The sequence below is a fragment of the Corythoichthys intestinalis genome, chromosome 14 (genome assembly GCF_030265065.1).
Source record: "Corythoichthys intestinalis isolate RoL2023-P3 chromosome 14, ASM3026506v1, whole genome shotgun sequence".
In the NCBI taxonomy this organism is placed as follows: domain Eukaryota; kingdom Metazoa; phylum Chordata; class Actinopteri; order Syngnathiformes; family Syngnathidae; genus Corythoichthys; species Corythoichthys intestinalis.
In genome coordinates, this window is record NC_080408.1 from 16,674,506 (window position 1) to 16,695,679 (window position 21,174).

A 21,174-nucleotide genomic window follows, 5' to 3' on the forward strand; every position below is an offset into this window, starting at 1 on the left:
TCTCTAATATTTTCAAGTCGGAGAACTTGCACAATAAATGGTTGACTAAATACTTATTTGCCCCACTGTATATTTGTGTATCAGTATATATTCACCATTTTCTTCTGCACCCTCTGCCACTGCTCCTTGAGGTCTTTCCTCAGCTTGTCCAGTTCATTCTTACGGGCCAGGAGAGGCTAAGAAGGTAGAGGGGCAACAGTCACGTTTTTTTTTTTTAAATAATTTTTCACTCTTTGAGTCTTAAACATATTCGTGAAAGTCCAGCCTCGAATGACGAAGCAGCTATGAATGAAAAACAATACATCTACAATCATTGTTTTTTTTTTTAATGTAAGTTGAAAAAATATTATTCAGTAATACATAAAAAATATAATTTTACAAAATGTATGACTTCATTACATTTAATCATAGACTTCACTATCAGTTGACGAGACAGCTCCTACAGACATTGCACCACGGCTTCCCGTAGGGGGCCGAGCAAAGCAGAGCGTCTTGGCAGCTTTCACTGCGATAAACTCAAACACACGCTGCATTCTAACGCTGGATTTAGGTGGAAACAGGAGTAAAGTTTTAGTGCATACAAGCAGGCAGGAGTCTCTCAAGAGTGATTTGGTCGAGAATTCAAGGTAATAATTATAAAAATAGCACCGAGCACGCACTTTAAAATGTTGTGAAAAAAATTAAAATGAATAGAAAAAATTAGCGTAACTTTAGCTTGAATTTTTTACGTAAAATGAATGATAACTGCCTGTTTTTTTGCTTTGAACCAAGAATCTAGACTGTTTTGCGTTCATATCTATAGAAATGCCAGGATTTACACATTTATTTACAAGAACTTTCAAATTAAAAAGTTCTTTGTTTTGTGATAGCCGCCATGTTGGATTTCGTATCCATACACAATAGCTAATTTTAGATTTTAAAAAAAATCTGGTAATTTTGGGCCAACTGCCCTTTTTTTTTGTGCAAAAAAAATTGTAATTTAGACATTTCTGTGTCCATACAAAAAGGCTTTTACATGTTTTGTTTTTATTTTTATGTAACATTTCAATGTAAAAATTTCGAGGGCTAAATAGACGCAGGTAATAGTGACATCGGAATTCAAACTAAATAAGTTGTGATTGTATATAGAAAAATGCTAAATTTCCTTTTGTTGAGTAAAATTAAGATGATTCTGCATGCTTTCCTCAAGTATTAAGTTTCTGATGTGAAAATTGAGTGATTCACTAACTGTTGAAAACTAAATTGCACCAAAAAAAAAAAAAAAAAAAGTTGCTATTTCGGGCAAAAACTTACTGTATATGTTAAATATTGCTATTGATCCGGGAAATAGAGGTAATTATCTCTGCTTTTGGTGATTTTTGTGCATCTAGCGTAAAATCTGAGAATTTTATAGCCATTTTAAGTTTTGTTATACTTATATAAAAAAATAATTAATCAGGATTTTATTAGGGAACGAGTTTGAATTTTTTTCTGCTGTTGCTCATTTATGCTTAAGGGAGGCGGCTTTGGTTTTGCAAATATTTTAATTTTAAGTTTTTGAAAATAGGCCCTCTACGGAACGGCCCCAACCCCCGTTTCCCATCACCTGATAGTGAAGTCTATGATTTAATTTAAATATGGTAATTGTATGTTAAAAGAATGCAATAAAATGTTAATTGCTTCAAAATTCGTACGATGTATTTTAAAAGTAACAATTTTTTTCTTGCTATTTCCTAAGAAACTCAATCGAATAAATTCAACATCAAACAACGCGATGTGTTTTAAGTCCTTTTACTTTTATATTAGTTAATATTGCATTATACATGATTATAAATCATTTGTATTTTAATCATTATAAATTGCTTTCCATAATTTTTGATAAGGTTTCAATTTTAGTGATTTAAAACAATTTTATTAAACTATTCATTATGTTTTTCTTGTAATTACAAAAGGTTCTTGCATTCATTTTCTACTGCTATCACTATTTTGTAACGTATACATTTGGATTTTTTTCTCCAATTTCCTGTAGTTCCACTTCCTGTAACTGAAGACTAAGGAATGCATTTGAAATTTTGTTTAACTTTTCTCATTAGAATAGTATTACATCTTATTAAATTATATATTCTACTTACCCAGTCATATTACTTCCTTGCTGAAGAAGTCAAAATAATGTAATGATGTAACTTATAATCACACTAACTCAAAAACTTGGAAATCATGTGAGAGAAACATAGATAGCTTTTCAAATTTATGACATTCCAGTGGTGAACCACAGTGCAACAACAAAAACACATTGAAGCCTACTATTATAACATCTGTCACAGACACACTGGAGGGACAGATTGCATTCTGTTATCGTCGTACCTGCATGAATTTATTGGTGTGCAGGGCCATGGCAGTTTGCATGAGCAGTTGGTTGTATTCAAGGTCGTTCTTGAAGGTGGTATTGTAAATGTCGCTGAACGGCATGTAGTCCTGCACGGAGCCACGTGTGTTAATCCATCTACTCTAATAGCAGTCAATCATCAAGAAAGTAATGGGATTGAAAAAAGGAAATAAATAACCTGCTGCATCATCAGCGACTTAGCAGACTCAGCCAATCTGGTGTAACTTTTGGCATACTCCATATCTAAAGACAAACGTGATTATTCATATCAATTCATCAGTCAGTTCTATTTAGCAATATTGATTTTCGTAGCAGTGGCAATCAGAAGAGCATTCAAGAACCCATTCTGGATAAAGAATTTCACCATTTTGTTTGTTTTGTTTCCTTCTAAAATGAACCAATCGTATTGATTTTTGCCAACTATTATCAATTCTGAAGCTTATGCGACAGATAGTTTGGTCAGAAAACCTCGATGACTTGTCATATAAAAATTAAAACTAATAACTAACAGCTTCCCAAGGTCAAGGCTTGGTCAAACGTCTCATGTGGCAATGTTACACCGTATGGAGCAGGCCTCACCCATGGTCACTCGTTTTTCCATCCACACCAGTAGGTCTTTGATGTACTTGGACCAGGCTTTGGCATAGAGCAGGGCTGACTCCACCCCACTGTCATGCTTCAGCAGGGTCAGATCCACCTCCTCTTCACGCGACAGAGGAACATCTTGTCCTGAGTGGATAGAAAAATCAAGCTTTGACGAAGCACAAAAACCCTCAAATTATAGATTTTTTTTTACCCTCACTGTTGATAGGACCAGTATTACATAACCTAAAATACAGTACACTGATTTCATTTAATTTTATCTTGAAGTGTTTTTTTGTATTTGCTACAGATGGCGAAAAACACAGACAAGACTGAAAAAGCAGTTTTTGCTCTTGCAACCCTCTATAAAATAAACTGCTGTATGTTAAGCCAAAAGAACTGTTGTGTTTGATAGAACAATATGTCAACATGCTGCCATAGCAGATTCATGACCCATTAAGCCCCCAAACTATTTTTAATGTGTCCCTTTTACCCTGGAAACCCCCGTTTACAGACGTCGCGCAACCACTTATGTTTCAACCTAGCCATAAAAAGAAAGTAAGTAATCGTATTTATTATTCGAAATGTCTGTCATTTTTAGCTTAGAATCATTAATCGATGTCTAATATTTTGCTTTAATACATTTTTTTTTTTAAATCACTTTAATGAATTATTCACTTGCATATTTTAAATCTTTAAACAAATTATGTCACAATGAAAAAATTGGCGTCTGTAAAAAAGTCACTGATATCTACCTCATAACTATCGCTTGATTGTATTTTTTCCGTTACTGTCGCATTTTCCCCAATATATTAGATTATAAATCATCAATCCAAACAAAGAAAAAAAAAATGTTGAAAAGGGTAAATATATGAAAAAGAAAATCTTGACCACTCCTTGATGTCTGCGATTTCTGCATTGCGACCCTTGTTATATTACCATGTTTCACCCATAAAATCCCCCCAAAATCCGGCTGTGGCCATTCACAGCTGTGTCTTGACACTCAGTGATACATGCTACATGGAGTTTTTGGATCGAAACAAGGTAAGTACGCGATAATATCTCGTTAAAGTCATGGCGTCTGTATTTCTGCTCTCGCATGCTCTCACCTCCAGATAGGGTTTTGCTGTTTAAAAAAAAAATGTTTTTTTTAAATGCCCTCCTGTTCAAATTTTTTCTTCCCCCAGAAAATTGAGATTCTAAGCTTTGCAATGATGTAGCACACATGCATATCGAACAATTTTGAAATTTGGCAAAATTGGGTCTCAGAGCAGAACTTCAAGTCACCTGAGTGTTTTCTGCCAGATACAAACATGAAAAGCAATGCCTTCTTGTTCTTAAATGAGGACCAATTTCTTGTATATTCACAGTTCACAGTTCATTAATAACTAAAGATGTAATCTTGAGTTCCGATCCGATACCTAAGAAAAAACCCATGTCATTTTAAACATGTTACTGTCCAATTGAATTATTTTTAAACAAAAATGACTTAGAAAAATGCTCGTCTTTATTAAATGCTTCATTGAGTGAGTCCACTCACGCTGCTGAGAAAGCCTTACTTACACAATGAGTTGCCACAGCACACTACTTCTAGTGTTTAACAAGCTAAACTATGATTGACAGATCTGGCTCTGAAGTAGTGCTTCCAAGCTTCTCTGGCAAGATCAAAGCTTCAAAGCCATCAATCATCGTTAACTTTAACAAGCAAACTCCAGCAGCACTGGTGAGCAAGAAAAGCAGCAGGAGGGAGAGTTAGGCTATGGCTGCGTTCCAATCACGGTTTGAGTTGCCCTCGCTCACTTGCCCTAAGCACTTGCTATGACATCCCACGGAGGCCACTAGGAGGGCAGAGGGAAAGTGGGCGGAGGGGGAGCGAAAGACATAAATGGAACACACCTGCCCGCGTTCACTCACAGGCAAGAAAACCATTGAACAACCACAGGGTGATGGAATAGCGCTATACTGCCTATTCTTAATCAGTGGCGCCTCCAGAAATTCTTCCTAGGGGTGGCCAAATGGGGCCACTTAAAACCTTGGGGTGGCACACCAAAAACTAAATCCATAATTTCTGGTTTTTACGATGTTGTAGTAATAAACAGGCCAGTAGAAAACTGTCAGAAAGACTTCAGGACATGCTTCTGATATACTTTGGTTGATTGTTTTATTTGTTAATGTGCGTAGTCCATAATAGTCCAGTCAACATTTTGAGTTCCGCAGCTACTACAATCTGACATTATACTGGCAAGTGGGGTGACCAGTGGGGTGGCCAACAAATTCACTGGGGGGAGCCGTAGCCAGGCCTACAAAATATACAGCGACACATGTCAATAAACCGAAGACGTATTCCACGCTTGATGGCAATACGTCGGTACCTGGGAATTATCAGAATTATTAGTTTTGCATCAAATTTTATTTGGGCAATTCATTATTTATTTATTAATTATTTATTTGTCTATACTTTATAATCTGGTGACAGATTTGTTGTTTAAATACATTTAACCTATTTTACGTTTAGTTTCAGTCTCTCCCAACGCCATTTGATTGACAGACCATTCCTTTCGTTAAAAGCAAATTAAAAAAGGCAAGCGAAATAGAAACATCAATCACAAAAATTGTCATTTATTTTTTCGTTTTCTTTAATGACAAAAGTGAAAGTCAATAAAAAAAGTTATTTTCCTATTTATTTATTCATTTATTTCTCTTTATATTTATTTATTCATGTGTTTTTTATTTTGGCACTCCAGTGATTCCATACGTCCTGCCATACCTGCCACATACAGTCTAATTTTTAAATTTTTTTTATTTATTAACAACAATGATGAATTTTACAATTCGAAAGGCAGTTTGGTATAACATTCAAACGCCAGTTGTAACGCGTGGTAGGTAGGATACGTGCATACAGGGACCAAAAAGGGGAGAAGCTTCCACTTATGCACATTTATTCACAAAAAATAATAATTCCATCTTGACCACTCACGTCACTCCCCTTGTTTCAATTTGACTGGAAATTGCATCCAAAAGCAGCACATCGTGCCATTTTACTTTGTGAGTTTAGGCAGCAATACGCAATTGTTGTATTCGCTACACATTTGGAAAGATCCCCTTTACGTCATCACTGCGAGCCCGCAAAACATGGCGCCAACTATCGGTCAAATGTGCAAAGATTTGTGGAAAATAATAGGATATGCTATTCCAAAAACATTCAAAGTGCTTTATTTGGGGAACTTAACTCGGGAAATGATTCAAAAGGAGGATGAGTACCTTGTCAAAGTGTTGCTGACTGCAAGTAAAAAAACAATCACGAGACTGTGGTGTAAAGTGGATCAGCCAACTGAGGAGCAGTGGATGTGCACGGTGGAAGAGCTATGTGAAATGGAAAGAATTACGTTTAGATTAAGACTGCAAGAAAGTCAATTTGAAGAGAAATGGAAGAAATGGAGAGACTTTAGAAAATAAAAGAGGGCACCAATTTCAAACGATAAACAAGAACTTTGATGTGGACTGGATTATTCAGGAGAGATTGAAGGCTGGGCCACGATACTGTAGACTAGTATTATTTTTATTTATTATTATTATTATTTTATTTTTTATTTTTTTTTTATTTAACTTTTATATGCATGTTTTTCTTTCTGATTTGTTGGTGTATCTTGCCTAGGTTTGTTGTTTGTCATTTCAATACACTGGGTGTAAGTGTGAATTGTTTTGTAAAAGGGAATAAAAAACAAGTGGAAAAAAAAATGTTCTAAATATTATAAAATATTGCCATTGATTTAACATTTCTAAATATTATAAAATATTGCCATTGATTTAAGATTTTATGGGTTTCTAACAATATATTTTAGTACAAGAGAACAATTGTGGTTTATTTGAGCCTACATGTATTTAAGGTAGAGGATCACTTTAAGACACACATTTATTTCTGGCTGTTCACCAAGCAATACTATAGCTCTGGTTAGCCTTTCACTTTCTGATTGTGGCTTCTGTGTAGCCCTTGAAAATAGCTGATCTTGACCCAGGTAACTTTCAAGTCATGGCTAGATGCTTTTTCATGAACCGTATTATATCCCCAGAGACGTCGTCATGAGGAAGTGGATGCAACTGCAGGTGGATGTGAAAATGCTGGCATCTTCTAAAAAAGACAATCACCCTAGCTCCCACAACTTTTGCTCGAAGGCCATGTGTTTCCCATCCAAAGCAGGCCTGCTTCAGAACAGGCCTCGGAATGTCAGACAGTCAGGCGAGAAGAGAAAACGTGTGGCCCGGGAGAAATAACAGGGCGGATCCCCACCTCAGGCATTTCTAAATCACGCCGTGAGCTCGCAAGATGACAACATTGGCCTGCCTTTGGCTAACGTTCGTTCTGCCACGTAATCCACGCCCCTCGAATGATGGAACGCAAACGCCCACTTACCAGCAAGGTCGTTCTTCTCCGTCGCATAGTCCTCGGGATCCACGGCGAGGTTGTCGAAAGACTGCAAAAAAAAAAGGAGGACACGTTTTCACGTGACGAGGAGACAAATGCAGACATGTAATTAACAAGCAGCTGCACTCCCGACACCCAAATTAAGCTTGGCGGGCTCATCTTTCTTAGAGGGTTTAGAAGTTTCTGGGAACAAACCATTTGACAAAAACAACAAGTAAAAGGAGAAAACTTACCCTGCTTCTTCTGGTCTGGGGGGTCCCCAACCCTGAGCCGTTGTCCACATCTCCCATAAGGAAGTCAGAAACTCTAAAGCGCACACACACACAAACAATTCAATAGAAAAGTCACAAAATATAATACCTTAAAATTACAAAATCATTATATTGCAACATTGACATAAGCTAGGAGCAATAGTTTAGGTAATTTAGATCTTTTTTGACATAATTTAAAGGGATACTCGTACTTAAAAACTTGTAGGCTCTAGTAAGCCACAATTGTTCTCTTTTACTAAAATATGTTATTAGAAACACACATTATTCCCATTGATTTAAAAATCTATAATATTTATTTCATGTTTTGACCTACATGTTTTATGCGTGCAATGCACGCTGGGGGTGATGAAGCAGTTGGCCTGGACTGGGAGAATAGCTGTGCTAGCAAACAAGCGAAGCTAGTATGACGCCTGGCAAGATTCTGTCACATTCTGCTGCTGGTCAGATTGTTGTTACAGAGATTTGGGATGAGTTCTTAAAGTTGTACCTGCATCCAATTCCAGCTCATCAGCAGTGTCTTTAAACCGATCCTAAGCGGCATGCCGAGATATTGCTGCCATTTAGCAGTTTGCATATCCCTTCGTTGTTAGTTGCATCATTCCCTTGTTTTTTTGTTAGTCTGCCTCTTACCGCGGTTTTCCCTCAGGTTTTTTAAAAATTATTTAAAAAAAAAAAATTATGTTTATTTTTTTAATTATCTTACCGCGGTGTTCCCTGTTTTTTTTTGTTTTTTTTAACTGATCCTGACCTACTGTCACGGACCGTTTTTATGTCTTGCTTTTCGCGATCGTTTGTTTTATTGTGTGTTCAATAAATTCTTTTACACAATCCCTATGTTATTTTTGTCTGCTTGCTGTCTGAAGTATGTTGCGTTTTTTAATTCCGTGGTCAAGCCAGCCGCACTTTCTTTTCAGTTGCGTTTCCCTTTCAGGTTTTACTGCACAGACAACACATGTGGGTTGCGTTTGCTTCATAAGAAAAATCATGACTCTGACGTCATGCATAAGTATAGTCCTGTGGTTTACGCGCACGTCTATCCCAGGGGAAATACGGGTTCAAATCCTGCTGGAAACTTTTCATTTAATTGCTTTTGCTGGTAGTTTTGTGAAATATCGACAGCGCTGTGCTGCTCATCACCGTTCCGCTCGGGTTCAAATTGAAAGGGCAGAACCGACGACATGTTTATCTAGCTAATGAGTGACACTGTAGAAGTATGGCAGCGCTGGCCAGTGACTTCAACACCCAGAGTGCATTGCGTCATCAACAACAATGGCGACCTAATAGTTCAACTAAATTTTGAAATTTCATAAAAACGAAAACATTAAGAGGGGTTTTGAATATCAAATTATTATAACTTATATTAACATTTAACTTTTCAGAAGTACTGTCTTTCTATCAGTGGTTCCCTTTAATAAATTAAACTTCCCCTTAGTCTTAATATAGCCTGCCTCTGAGCATATTTCCACAAAATGTATATAGTACATCGGCTAAAAAACGTTCAAAATCATGGTGATACTACAGTGGCTCATTAAATTTGATATGATATACTACGCACAGTAGAAGAGCTAAATATCAGAATCTAAAAAAATTGGTGAGCTAGCCTTGGCTCTCTAAGAGTCGCAAACTTTAGTGCTAATATGATTTCTCTTAACTTGTGAGTAGTGCTTGGGACAATTTTTGGAAACCCTAATACGATAAACAAAGCCGATTTACTTGTGTTTGTTCGATTTTAGCAGATAGATGCATTCGCAAAGCTTAGCAACAATATTTTCTCAAATTTTGTGTAAAGGTCCAATGAAATTGTAACCATGTGAAAAAAATGAAAATGAACTAATGTAATTTATTTTACATATACAAAAATGAATTTGGCACTCGAATCTTGCAGTTGTTTACCAATTCATAGTTATTCCACACAAAACAATTTGTCAGGCAACAACCACTTTTTTTCCAGCAATTCTGGTTGTGACATCACAATCAGAATTGATAATCATATCTAGCTTTCCAGTGCTGTGCTAACTAGTAATGGTGACAGAATCACAGAACGATCACAAGGCAATAAGAGAACAGAAAACCTATGGATAGCATGCTCGCAGACTGCAAAAATGTGCAGCTCATTCAGGATGTGACATCATCTTCTGTGTGTAGATTTTTCAGTAGGCGGAGCCAAGGAAGCTGAGAAAGGACGATCAACTATGTTCTATGTCTATGTTTATGTTTGAAAGGTGGAAAAGCGCTATATAAGTATAACACCATTTACCATTTACCATTCATTGCACGGGTAAGACAGTGAAAAATAATGATAATACCGTACTGGCCCGAATATAAGACAGTGTTTTTTTGTATTGAAATAAGACTGAAAAAGTGGGGGTCGTCTTATGTTCGCGGTATATACGTTATACCCATTCACGACGCTAGATGGCGCCAGATATCATTGAAGCGATGTTCTGTCATGACAGATCTCAGCTACTCTCAAGTTTAACCAGTTTACATTATTTTATTGCAATGTTTTTTCTTAATCAGATTTGTTTCAATACTACAGTTACAGTTAGACTTCACTTTGATGGTTAATGCAGTTATTGCAATTTGATTGTTTTATCACAATAGACTGGTTTATTTACATTTCAAAAACCAGAAGCCATTCATTTATGAATGTGATTGCACTTTAGTTTACGTATTTAAATGTTCAGATATTAAGATTTGAAAGAGGCAAAATAACATGCTTTTTCTCTCAAATATATTGTTATAATCATTTGTTTCAGATGTACTGTAATTATTTTCTGTATAAAAATTAATTTGGTGTTCAAAAAGTCTTTTTTCAAACTTGAGTCTTGAAAAAGAGGGGGTCGTCTTATAATCAGGGCCGTCTTATATTCGGGCCAGTACGGTACTACAGTATACTGGCATGTTTTTTTTTTTTTTTTTTTATTCCTGACTAACTTAAATGTTTCTGATATACCATTTTTAAATGTTTTGCATTCTATCAATTATGTCTGAAATCATATCTACTAATCTGACAGCAGTAAAATTCTGCTTTGCCAGCATCCAGGAGATATTTTAAAGACTTGTTTTCTTTTTTTCCAAAACTAATAACGTCAAAATTATGTCACACTCACACATTGCCGAACGTGAACGCCAAGGTGTCGATAGACCCGTGAATATCGCTGAATGTGCCTTCTCTGTTGTCCTGCCTCACATTGTTGAAGTTGATGCCTGTAGAGAGTGAAAAGCAAAATATAACTGACCAGATAATGTTTGAAGGACGCTTACAAAGTAAATGGTCAAAAAAGTTCAATTTTTCCAAAGGTGGGTGTGAATTACGTCAGTGCGAGTCACAAGTGTTAAGTCACAAAATATATATTTCAAATCAAAACAACAAGTATTCCCTCAAGAGTTTTAACGTGCTTTCCCAGCATTCTCTGCCACGCCTTAATGCACATCAGAATGGATTCTTCTGGGATCTTTCGTAACTCCATCAGGATGTCGTTTACTTCCTAAAATGGCCGTGATCACACCTTTGGGTACCAGAAAGGGGGGGGGGGGTGAATAGTGGATGTTGCTGCAGCATGGCGACCCTCTTTTTGACCAGAAAGTATAGGATGGTCAGTGTGTTATTAGACTCTGTGTTAACTAGCTACAACACTTTTTGGGGAACTTTTCTAACTTGACACCAGGCCGTCACAATATATTGTGCGCAATAGTCCCATCGCAGGATGCATGATCAGGCTTATCCTTTTCTTCATTTTATTTTTTTATGACTGTGGTCAAGCCAGCCTCATGCGTAGCAAAAGCCGAGTTCAAGCTAGGCGTTAACACTAATGAACAGCTACTTCGCTGCCGTCTCGCATGCCACTCTCGCTTTTTGCTAATGTAATTGCTGCAGGAATTCCGATTGAGGAGACTTGACAGTTCAGACAATCGCCACATTCTGGAAAAATGTGGCCCAGATCGGATTTAAACCACATACGAAAGTGACCCAGATTGGATTTGAAATGGTCCACTGCTATGCGACTTGTCACGTTCAGACCGTGAGGATAATGCCACACTCGAGTCAGAAAAACGATAAAAAATCAGATTCGTGCATTAAGACCTGCGGTCTGAACATAGCCTGAGCGTGTACTAGACTGTGTTGAGGACCTGCTGATTAACTTCTTTGTTTCAAATATGTTTAATATGTTTTGATGCTGTTGAAGAGTGAAATTCAGTGTTAAATAAATCATCTATTTTGTGCAGAGACATGGTCTCCATGATCCCTTTTATACACAGCAATCTTCATTCACAGTTGAACCCACTTAGCCTGGATTAAACAGTATTGTATGAATACAATGTGGTCATGGTGAGTCAACCAAAGTCTTCCTCAACAGAGCTATTCAGGTCATCTGGTAAATAAATTCTACTAGTTTTAATATTGCAATATATATCACAATACATCGCAAACCCCCTAAAAGTCACAATGTCATTTTTGTCCAATATCGTTCAGCCGCATTTGGCACATTGTCACTGTCATTGCACGGCTAATGCCACAACATTGTCACATGCATCTCACTAAGTAATATGTTCTCAGACATGTCTCAATTTGGTTACTGCAGCATCAGGGTCTACATGTGCAATATTTGTACAGTTTAGAGCTGAAACGAATACTCGAGGAACTCGAGTAACTTGAGTTTAAAAACTGATCCGAGTAATTTTATTTACCTCGAGTAATCGTTTATTTTGACAGCTCTAAGCATCACGTTTTGCTCGGACTACTTTTAATGTGGGACAACGCGCTGATCTCACGTGCGTAGAGGAAGAAGCAAAAAAAAAAAAAAAAAAAAAAAAAAAAAAAAAAAAAAAAAAAAAAACTTACTGCAGCCGCTACAAACGACGGCGACGTTGCTAAATACTAGCCCGCACGATAGTACGTTGGTAGCAGGTAGCGTCTGATGCGTCTCATAGAGATCACATGTATGTTGAACTAGATGCGAAATGACAGACTCGGCTGCGTCTGGGCAGCGTTAGTAAACAGCCGCCATCTTAAAGCAGTACAGCGCTAAGCGCTAATAAAGTGCGCTAAGCGCTAATAAATAAGATTAACGTTACTGTCACTACTAGCTCACTTAACGTTAGCCCTGCGGAGGGCTAGGTTTCTATTGATTATGACCACTGTCGATGCGTGGCTAACATGTCTTACATACAGGCTCTAACATAACATAGCATTGTGGAGTGATGAGGGTGTAAAATAAAAACTTAATAATGCTAACTATCAATTTTAGCTCAGTAGTCATTGCTGGATAAAAAACCAAGTAGCACTGGTCCCTAATGTGCTCCAATACAGCCTGTATCATACATTTATTTTGAACACTGCAAAAACTCAAAATCCTATCAGGACTTACAGTTTTAGATTAACTTAAAACTTAACTAGAACTTAAAAATAGAACTTAAAAATGGCTTGACACAATTGAAACACGTGGGAAAAAATCCTAACTTTTAAGTGATGTGTGTTATCAAGCGTAACGGCATTTTTAGGTAAGATATATATATATATATATATATATTAATAAGATCTAAAAGTTTTTTGAGTGAAAGCAGTGAATTAGTCTTTATTTTAATTCTAGTTACATCTGAGATGCAATTGTTGGCTGTTTTCAACAATATACATCGAAAATAAAGACATTAATTGACTGAAAATGGTTCAAGATTAGATGAAATCTCTTGTTTTCTCATGTATATTTATAATTGCTCTTCACCTAAAAATATATTTGTTTTATCCGATTACTCGATTAATCGATAGAATTTTCAGTCGATTACTCGATTACTAAAATATTCGATAGCGTCAGCCCTAGTACAGTTATATTATAGCATTTTTGCACGGTTACAAGCGGTGTAACGGTACACAAAAATTTCGGTTCATTTTCAGTACAGTAAGAAAACAAAATGAAAAATATAAATGTGCTAGTTGTTTATTACACACTTTTGTACTTTCAACAATCGGAACAGTAGTCTATAGACCCTACTCACCTACGTCACAAAATGGGCGTGTCGCTGTCTCCGGCCGCCATATTGTACCTCTTTTTCAGACCTATTCTCATTGTTTTCAATTAGTCAAGCAAGTTATAGAGCAATTCATGGAAGCCCCGGTGTTATCTGACGCTGTAAACTCATTGGATCCGTTGCATAAAAGGCGTTACGTGGAAAAGCTTCAGTTTATCCATTTGCCAGATCCGTATTTGATGCCTAAATCGATGTTTTTCGACCCGCTGGCTTCGCCTGACATCTGATATCCTGATATTTACAACAATCTTGTCCACACAAAATCAGCCTATTCTCAAGAGCTTGGAGGCTTATAAATGCTACGTTGCTGGTTGGGTGAAACAGGTCCTTGTACACGAAAATTCGGCAGGAATCTTGTGCTCGGAAGGTGAGTTACGAAATTTTCAATTCAAAACCTTTTGTTCTTGCTAACATCCACTGTCAAGTCTAATGTATTTCATATCATTTGTCAATGGAGCTAGGGCTTTTAATGTTTATATGGTTTAGCGATAGCACTCTCACTATATACATATATAATACGTAATAAATATGAAGTGCGATAGCACTACTCCAGATTGTCCCTAGTTGAATTTATTTTTTGGCTTTTGACCTCAATAGTGAAATTGTAAATTAATTGTATGACAACTGTCTGATTATCCCCTTATAATTATATATTTTCAGGTAGTTCATTCACAACGTCTGAGTGTATGTTGTCGGCGATTAGCCTAGCAATGATCTTAATTGTGGTTGTCAGCCCAAAAACCCAAAAATATATTAAATGCATCTTACCAGATATAAAATGACTACTACATAATCTGTGGTAGTCGTTTGGAGCCCAGTTTTCTCGTCGAATTGCAGCAGTCAATCTCGGTCTCCTGTTCGGGTCTCTCGGAATACGGTCAAAATTCAAGTCTCTCCGTCTATCTTCTCTGTTTTTGCAACCGACCGCCACACACGACTTCACCATTTTGATTATTAATGTTAACGAGCAGAAAAACACGCCATAATAGGAGGAATTTGCGAAGCGCTAATGCATTAACATGACTAGTATCCGGACAACATGGCGCGGGGGCGTGGCTGTGACGTCACGTGAGTAGGGTCTATACAAAGCTAGAATTCTGCTCAGAAAGTAGCGGGTATTTAAAGATAATAATCCACCAACAATTTGCCTTTCAGACCCCGCGTATTGGTCAGCTTTCTTTCTGAAAGAAAGAAGAAAAAAGAAGTCCTGTGCTAAAGAGAAAAACAATCCCAATGACAAAGATTTTAACATGTATTTTACAAATGAAATGCCTCAATTATTTTTTTTTTCTTATGAACGGTTTTCAAAAGCTTTATTGGTGGATTTTCTCAAGTTAAAGTGCCACACAGAAATTTATAAATTTAATTGTGTAAGCAGGATCTGTGTATTATTTTTATTTAATTACAGGTATTTTAGCTCATTTCAGTTTATTTTATTTAAATGGGTTATTATTTATTTTATTATGCGTTTGTATTTTACAAATGTGATGTAGTATTCATTTATATTGTATATTTTATGTTGTATAACTTTAGTTCCTATGTGAATATTAGTTCCTACTTGTTTTGTTGTGGTAGGAGGGTTTTGTATTGAACACGGAGCCGTGTTGGTTATTATTATAGCAGAGAAGACAACTGTAAATCAACAAAGACAAGTCAGCTGTGCCCCGATCTACCACTCAAGAGATCTGATGGACTCAAAAACTGGGTTAGGATTGCATATTAGTTTGAAAATCGACCGGATCCACCGTATTTTTACACGAGTGACCTCCGTCTGCCCGGTTTGCTAGCTAGGCGTATTGACGCGGCTGCGTCTCGCGTCAAATAATAAACTCTGCCGTTCTTTTCACATGCATCGCGTTGAGCCGCTTCTGGGACGCATCTAACACGCGGCCGCACTGCGACTGGTGTGCATTGGCTGATTGACTTTAACGGCCGCGTTTCACTGCGTTCTCGCGGCGGCCACGTTGTCGCGCCTTTGACGTTTCTTACTGTCCTACCGTGTTGGTCCTCATTATAGTAGAGAAGACGGAGTAAATATAATCTACACAAAGAAACTAATCCGATCGACTCACAGCCTCGAAAAGTAAGGATTACATTATGTCAGAAACTCATTCGGTACGCCTCCGTTCCGAACCAAGCACCAAGTACCGAAACGGTTCAATACGGATACATGTACCGTTACACCCTTAACGGTTACATCAATATCTATAGCCAAACTGTCATTTTCACAATCGTATCATCAGTCATCTGCCTCCTAGTCTGAGTACTGTAAATTATCATAAACGCACTGTTATATTACCACTAAAGAGGTTGGACAAAATAATGGAAACACCTGATAAAATCAACAAAAAATATTCAATATGCTGTAGATCCGCCTTTTGCTAAATTATAGCCTCAATTCTCTGAGGTATTGATTCATACAACTTGTGAATTGCTTCCAAAAGGAACTTTAAGCCATTTTTCAGTTAGAATACCCTCTAACTCTTTCAGAGACGATGGCGGTGGAAATCGACGTCTTAATTCAATCTCTAAAACTGACCATAAATGCTCAATAATGTTGAAGTCTGGGGACTGTGCCGGCCATACGAGATGCTCAACTTCATCAGAATGTTCTTAACAATTACATTCAATGATTTTGATGCCAAATGTTAGGTGTCTCCATTATTTTGTCAAACCACTGTACATCACCACTTGCTGCTAGTCAATTTTAGACTTTTTTACCAATCTGCATACACTGTAACCTGTTCTTTTTTTATAATAGCCTTATTGTACTTATGCTTTTATTTTATGTGGTGCACATTATGGCGAAGTTTTAAATCTCGTTGCACTCTGTACAATGACAATAACTTTCTATTCTATTCCATGTTGCCACTTTCTTTTCCGAGATTCTTTATCAAAAACTCAATCCTTGAATCTTGATTCAATAATCTTTGCATCTCTCGCCACGATAGAACCGGAAGAGGCCTCTGCACGCTGCATGATACCATACTGGCGGGTTTTCTACGTTATTCAGCACCACAAACAAATCTTATTTCATAATAATTCTTGTTCTGAATTTTCGACATGAAACGAAATGCAATTCAAGGCAAGACCTGTGAAGTTTGATTGTTCAAGTCCAAATCAAGCAAGTCATAGTCATGCTGAGTCAAAGTCAAGTTGAGTCTTCTATAATTCTTTGCAAGTCCTAAAACTGATATTTAGTAAAAACAAAAAGTGACCTTTACGTAAATTGCAGTCAAATGTAATCCAGGGCGTAATCCACAATGTAAAATGGTAAACCGTTGCCAATCCTCAGACGTTTTGCAGCAAAAAGTTGAAAATCGAAGATCAAAAATCTTCAGGAAGCGCTTTCCTCAGCAAGAAAGCCGTTTTGACCAAAGTGGCAGTCAGTGACGTTGGACATAGTGTTTCCTGTCTACGCTGCAACAGGAAACACTCGAACGCAGCTTCACTTCTACCTTAGTCAAATTCGCAAGCTCAGATCGGCTATTTTTCTAGCTCTCGCGCTTCCGTTTTCTCCCCGCGACAGAAAAATCCAGGGTGGCGGAGCATTCCTCCCTGCCACCAAAACGGTCTTTTGCGTTCCGAAGATACTCTCGAGGAGCGCTGCTGAACATTGCTATGCGATTCTGCACTGCACTGGCTTCTTCCTCAGGACATCCTGTGGCTCTCAGAACAATAATTCCAGAGCTTACCCCCACCTCCCTTCTATCCCTTGGCGCTGTTGATTCACTCTCGCCTAGTTTGTTGTCAAAAGAAGAGGAAAAACAAAGTGACGTCCACAATACATCCAGTATTTTCCCATTAGAGCACTCTTTGGGAAAAAAAAACGTTACTACAATTCCTCAATTAAATATAGTTTAATATTTCATTCATTCATTTCATTTCATTCGTTTATTTCAGGCCATGATTCCTTGTCAAGACAACAAATATATACAGCTTATATAATCATGTAACAAAAAAGAGCAGCAAAGTTAAGTAACATTGCAACATCAACTACATGCCTCAAAAGGAGTGGGAAGAAGAAAACATTTAAATACTTAATTGAAATTACACAAATTAAAGTGCGTAAGACAGGAGAAAAAAAGTCTTAAATAGCATAATTATGTGAAATAGAATCCTATTTTGAGACGATTCGACTATATACAACAAGTTAGCCAAGCGCAGATGACAAGAAATTAGTCTTTTAATCTGCCGGTTAGCCACGCCTACCATTATAGGGCTCTAGCGACCCCAACAGGTGGATGACGTCAGCGGAGTCACGATTTCATCTGATTTAGTATGCAGCCCATTGAGGGGGAATTATTCAGAACGAGGAAAACGCGACGAAGAGAGCCGCAAAATGTCAGTTTCAGTCTCTCTACTCCAATTTTTTTTACAGGATATTCTTTTTATCCAAGTATTTTTTTCCCAAATAGCTAAATAAATGGCATGGTCATGACAAATAACAGTCTTGTGCTAAATGGAATATTAAAAATGCATTTATTCAGGACGACATGGCAAAATTACTCCATAATCGTCAAAACTGTCGACTTCACCTTTACTGTCGCACATCCCGAATGGTATTTTATGCCACCGTAGTTAGCCTTTTGTCATTTCCCTGCTCCGGCTTCGGAGAATGTAAACAAACCAAGAGGTGTGACAGCTAGCCAACATGCTAACCCGAACCGAGTTACGTCTCAGTCTTATTTTCACTTTTCGAAGCAAAAAAACACACAAAACTAGCCTAGATCATATCACACGGCGGGGGTTGTCGATTGTCTTTGCCGATCGGCAAGCCGCCCGGAGATGAGCAAGTTACAGCTTGTTCCCCTGCTACGGACAGGAGAGCTTGCCGGGGAAGCAGCCATTTGCGGCCATTTTTAACACAAAGTTGCATTTGCTGATGGGGTTGAAAATTTGACAGAACACCGGACACAAGGGGGTGTGTCGGCCGAGTGATATTCTCGGTGGACAATCAGCCACAAAATGCAAGCCACCTCAATATTAAAACATGTGCCATGATCACAGTATTTGACATAATACAAAATACGATGTTTACTCACTTCCTCGTAAGTCCAATGGTCCTACAGTAGTAGGGCTTGTTTTGGCCAATATCCGCGGTGAACGGGATCCTTTTGAAACCCAAAAAGGCTCACACGCCTTTCCCTGGTGCAGCAACAATTTTCTGCAGCCATTTGGCTGGCGTGATTCGAAAAATAAACCAATTGATCCACAAAATCAGCTGAATCCACAGTCTAACTGCATATTGTAAAGCAATGCTGTATTGTGAGTAGAGCTGAAACGAATACTCGAGCAACTCGAGTAACTTGAGTTTAAAAACTGATCCAAGTAATTTTATTCACCTCGAGTAATCGTTTCATTTTGACAGCTCTAGGCACCACGTTTTGCTCGGACTACTTTTAATTCGGGAAAACGCGCTGATGTCACGTGCGTAGAGGAAGAAGCAATTTAGGGCTAGGTTTTTATTAATTAACTGTCGATGCGTGGCTAACGTGTCTTACATACAGGCTTTATTTAATCTCTGAAAACAGCGCTGTAGAGTGATGAGGGTGTAAAATAAAAACGTAATAATGCTAACTATCAGTTTTAGCTCAGTAGTCATTGCTACATTAAACAAAAAGTAGCACTGGTCCCTAATGTGCTCCAATACAGCCTGTATCATACATTTATTTTGAACTAGGGTTGTTCCGATCATGTTTTTTTTGCTCCCGATCCGATCCCGATCGTTTTAGTTTGAGTATCTGCCGATCCTGATATTTCCCGATCCGATTACTTTTTTTTTGCTCCCGATTCAATTCCAATCATTCCCGATAATTTTTCCCGATCATATACATTTTGGCAATGCATTAAGAAAAAAATGAATAAAACTCGGACGAATATATACGTTCAACATACAGTACATAAGTACTGTATGTTGAACGTATATATTGCCATGTAGTGTATTTGTTGCGCTTTCAGTAAATGATACTGTAGCTATTTAACTGTTCTGCCCAAATGCATGATGGGAAGTGCAACCATGACTGTGCGTAGTGGTGCCAATTGATATATCTTCTCTGCGTTGGGAAATAACATAGGGTATTAAGAAAAAGATCAATTACTACCTTTCTTACTCATTACTCATTGCTTCCCACGATATTTCTAATCGTAGGCAGAGGGATTGTAAGGCTTTAGCCAATTAAAAAACAGCTGCCAAAATTTACTCTATACTCATTTTACGCTGCCTTTTAGCTCTATATATAGGTAAAACGACGCCATTACAGATTGAACGCGACAATGCGTGAGTGGGTTGTGCAGCGCATGTGTTAATTGCGTTAAATATTTTAACATGATAAATTTTTTTTCAAATGAATTACCGCCGTTAACGGGATAAATTTGATAACCCTACCTTAAGCCTAAACTAAAGACTCTGGATGAGTGTAACATATTATGTCTGTAACGTTAAATACAATTAGAAAACGATTTCATTTAAAAAAAAATATATATATATATTAAAAAAAAGGCATGTCCGATATTTTTTTGCCGATTCCGATACTTTGAAAATGACGTGATCGGACCCGATCGATCGGCATCTCTATTTTGAACACAGCAAAAACTCTAAATCCTATCAGGACTTACAGTTTAGACTAACTTAAAACTTAACTAGAACTTAAAAATAGCTTGACACAAATAGAAATTCAATTGAAACACGTGGGAAAAACACGTAGCTTTCAAGTGATGTGTGTGATTTTTAGGTAAGAAAAAAAAAAAAAAAAAAATATATATATATATATATATATATATATTTATTTTTTTTAATAAGATGTAAAAGTTTTTTGAGTGAAAGCAATGAATTAGTTTTTTTTTATTCTAGTTCCATGTGAGATGCAATTGTTGGCTGTTTTCAACAATGTACATCTAAAATAAAGACATTGACTGAAAATGGTTCAATATTAGATGAAATGTCTTGTTTTCTCATGTATATTTATAATTGCTCTTCACCTAAAAATGTATGTTTTATCCGATTACTCGATTAATTGACAGAATTTTCAGTCGATTATTCGATTACTAAAATATTCAATAGCTGCAGCCCAAATTGTGAGATGCTGACCCGGGTGAAATCACATTCGCATTTGTCCTAAACCCGAGACTGAAGCCGGAAGTCACTCATTTTAATGGCGCGGGATTCAAAAATTGAATATATAAAACGATCGCTTCCACACACATCCAAGCGGTCCATTTCATTCAGGAGCATAAAACACCACGTGAAATATGAAATAAACATACTTTTTGGTGACATACGCACTTAAGAAATATAACCAGGCTTACCTGGTCTGGAGAAAAGGCGAGCCCAAAAAGGTAGGTCTTTAGCCGCGATTTAAAAAGGCCTAGATTCGTAATGGTGCGGATGTCAGGGGGCAACCTGGGGGCAGCCACCGCAAAAGATCGATCACCCTACTGTTCAAGTCTTGACCTTCGAACTTGCAGAAGAAGCTGGCCAGTAGAACGAAGAACCCGGCAAG

At 37.4% G+C, this 21,174-nt stretch overlaps 1 protein-coding gene across 2 annotated transcripts in view; it reads right to left on the reverse strand.

Annotated features, from left to right (window-relative positions):
* The window catches only part of LOC130929725 (rho GTPase-activating protein 29-like), a 100,446-nt gene that overhangs the window by 27,223 nt on the left and 52,049 nt on the right, over positions 1-21,174 (reverse strand). Inside the window, exons 1-8 of one of the 2 annotated variants that reach the window (XM_057857147.1) lie at positions 16,891-17,092; positions 10,756-10,852; positions 7,604-7,676; positions 7,359-7,419; positions 2,945-3,094; positions 2,544-2,608; positions 2,344-2,454; positions 96-176 (exon numbers count right to left, since the gene is read on the reverse strand). In XM_057857147.1, the coding sequence (XP_057713130.1) occupies positions 96-176; positions 2,344-2,454; positions 2,544-2,608; positions 2,945-3,094; positions 7,359-7,419; positions 7,604-7,660 (525 nt within the window). In that variant the 5' untranslated portion in view covers positions 7,661-7,676; positions 10,756-10,852; positions 16,891-17,092. Of the gene's footprint in view, positions 1-95; positions 177-2,343; positions 2,455-2,543; positions 2,609-2,944; positions 3,095-7,358; positions 7,420-7,603; positions 7,677-10,755; positions 10,853-16,890; positions 17,093-21,174 lie in introns of those variants that run through there. The other variant, XM_057857146.1, reaches the window with a different exon arrangement.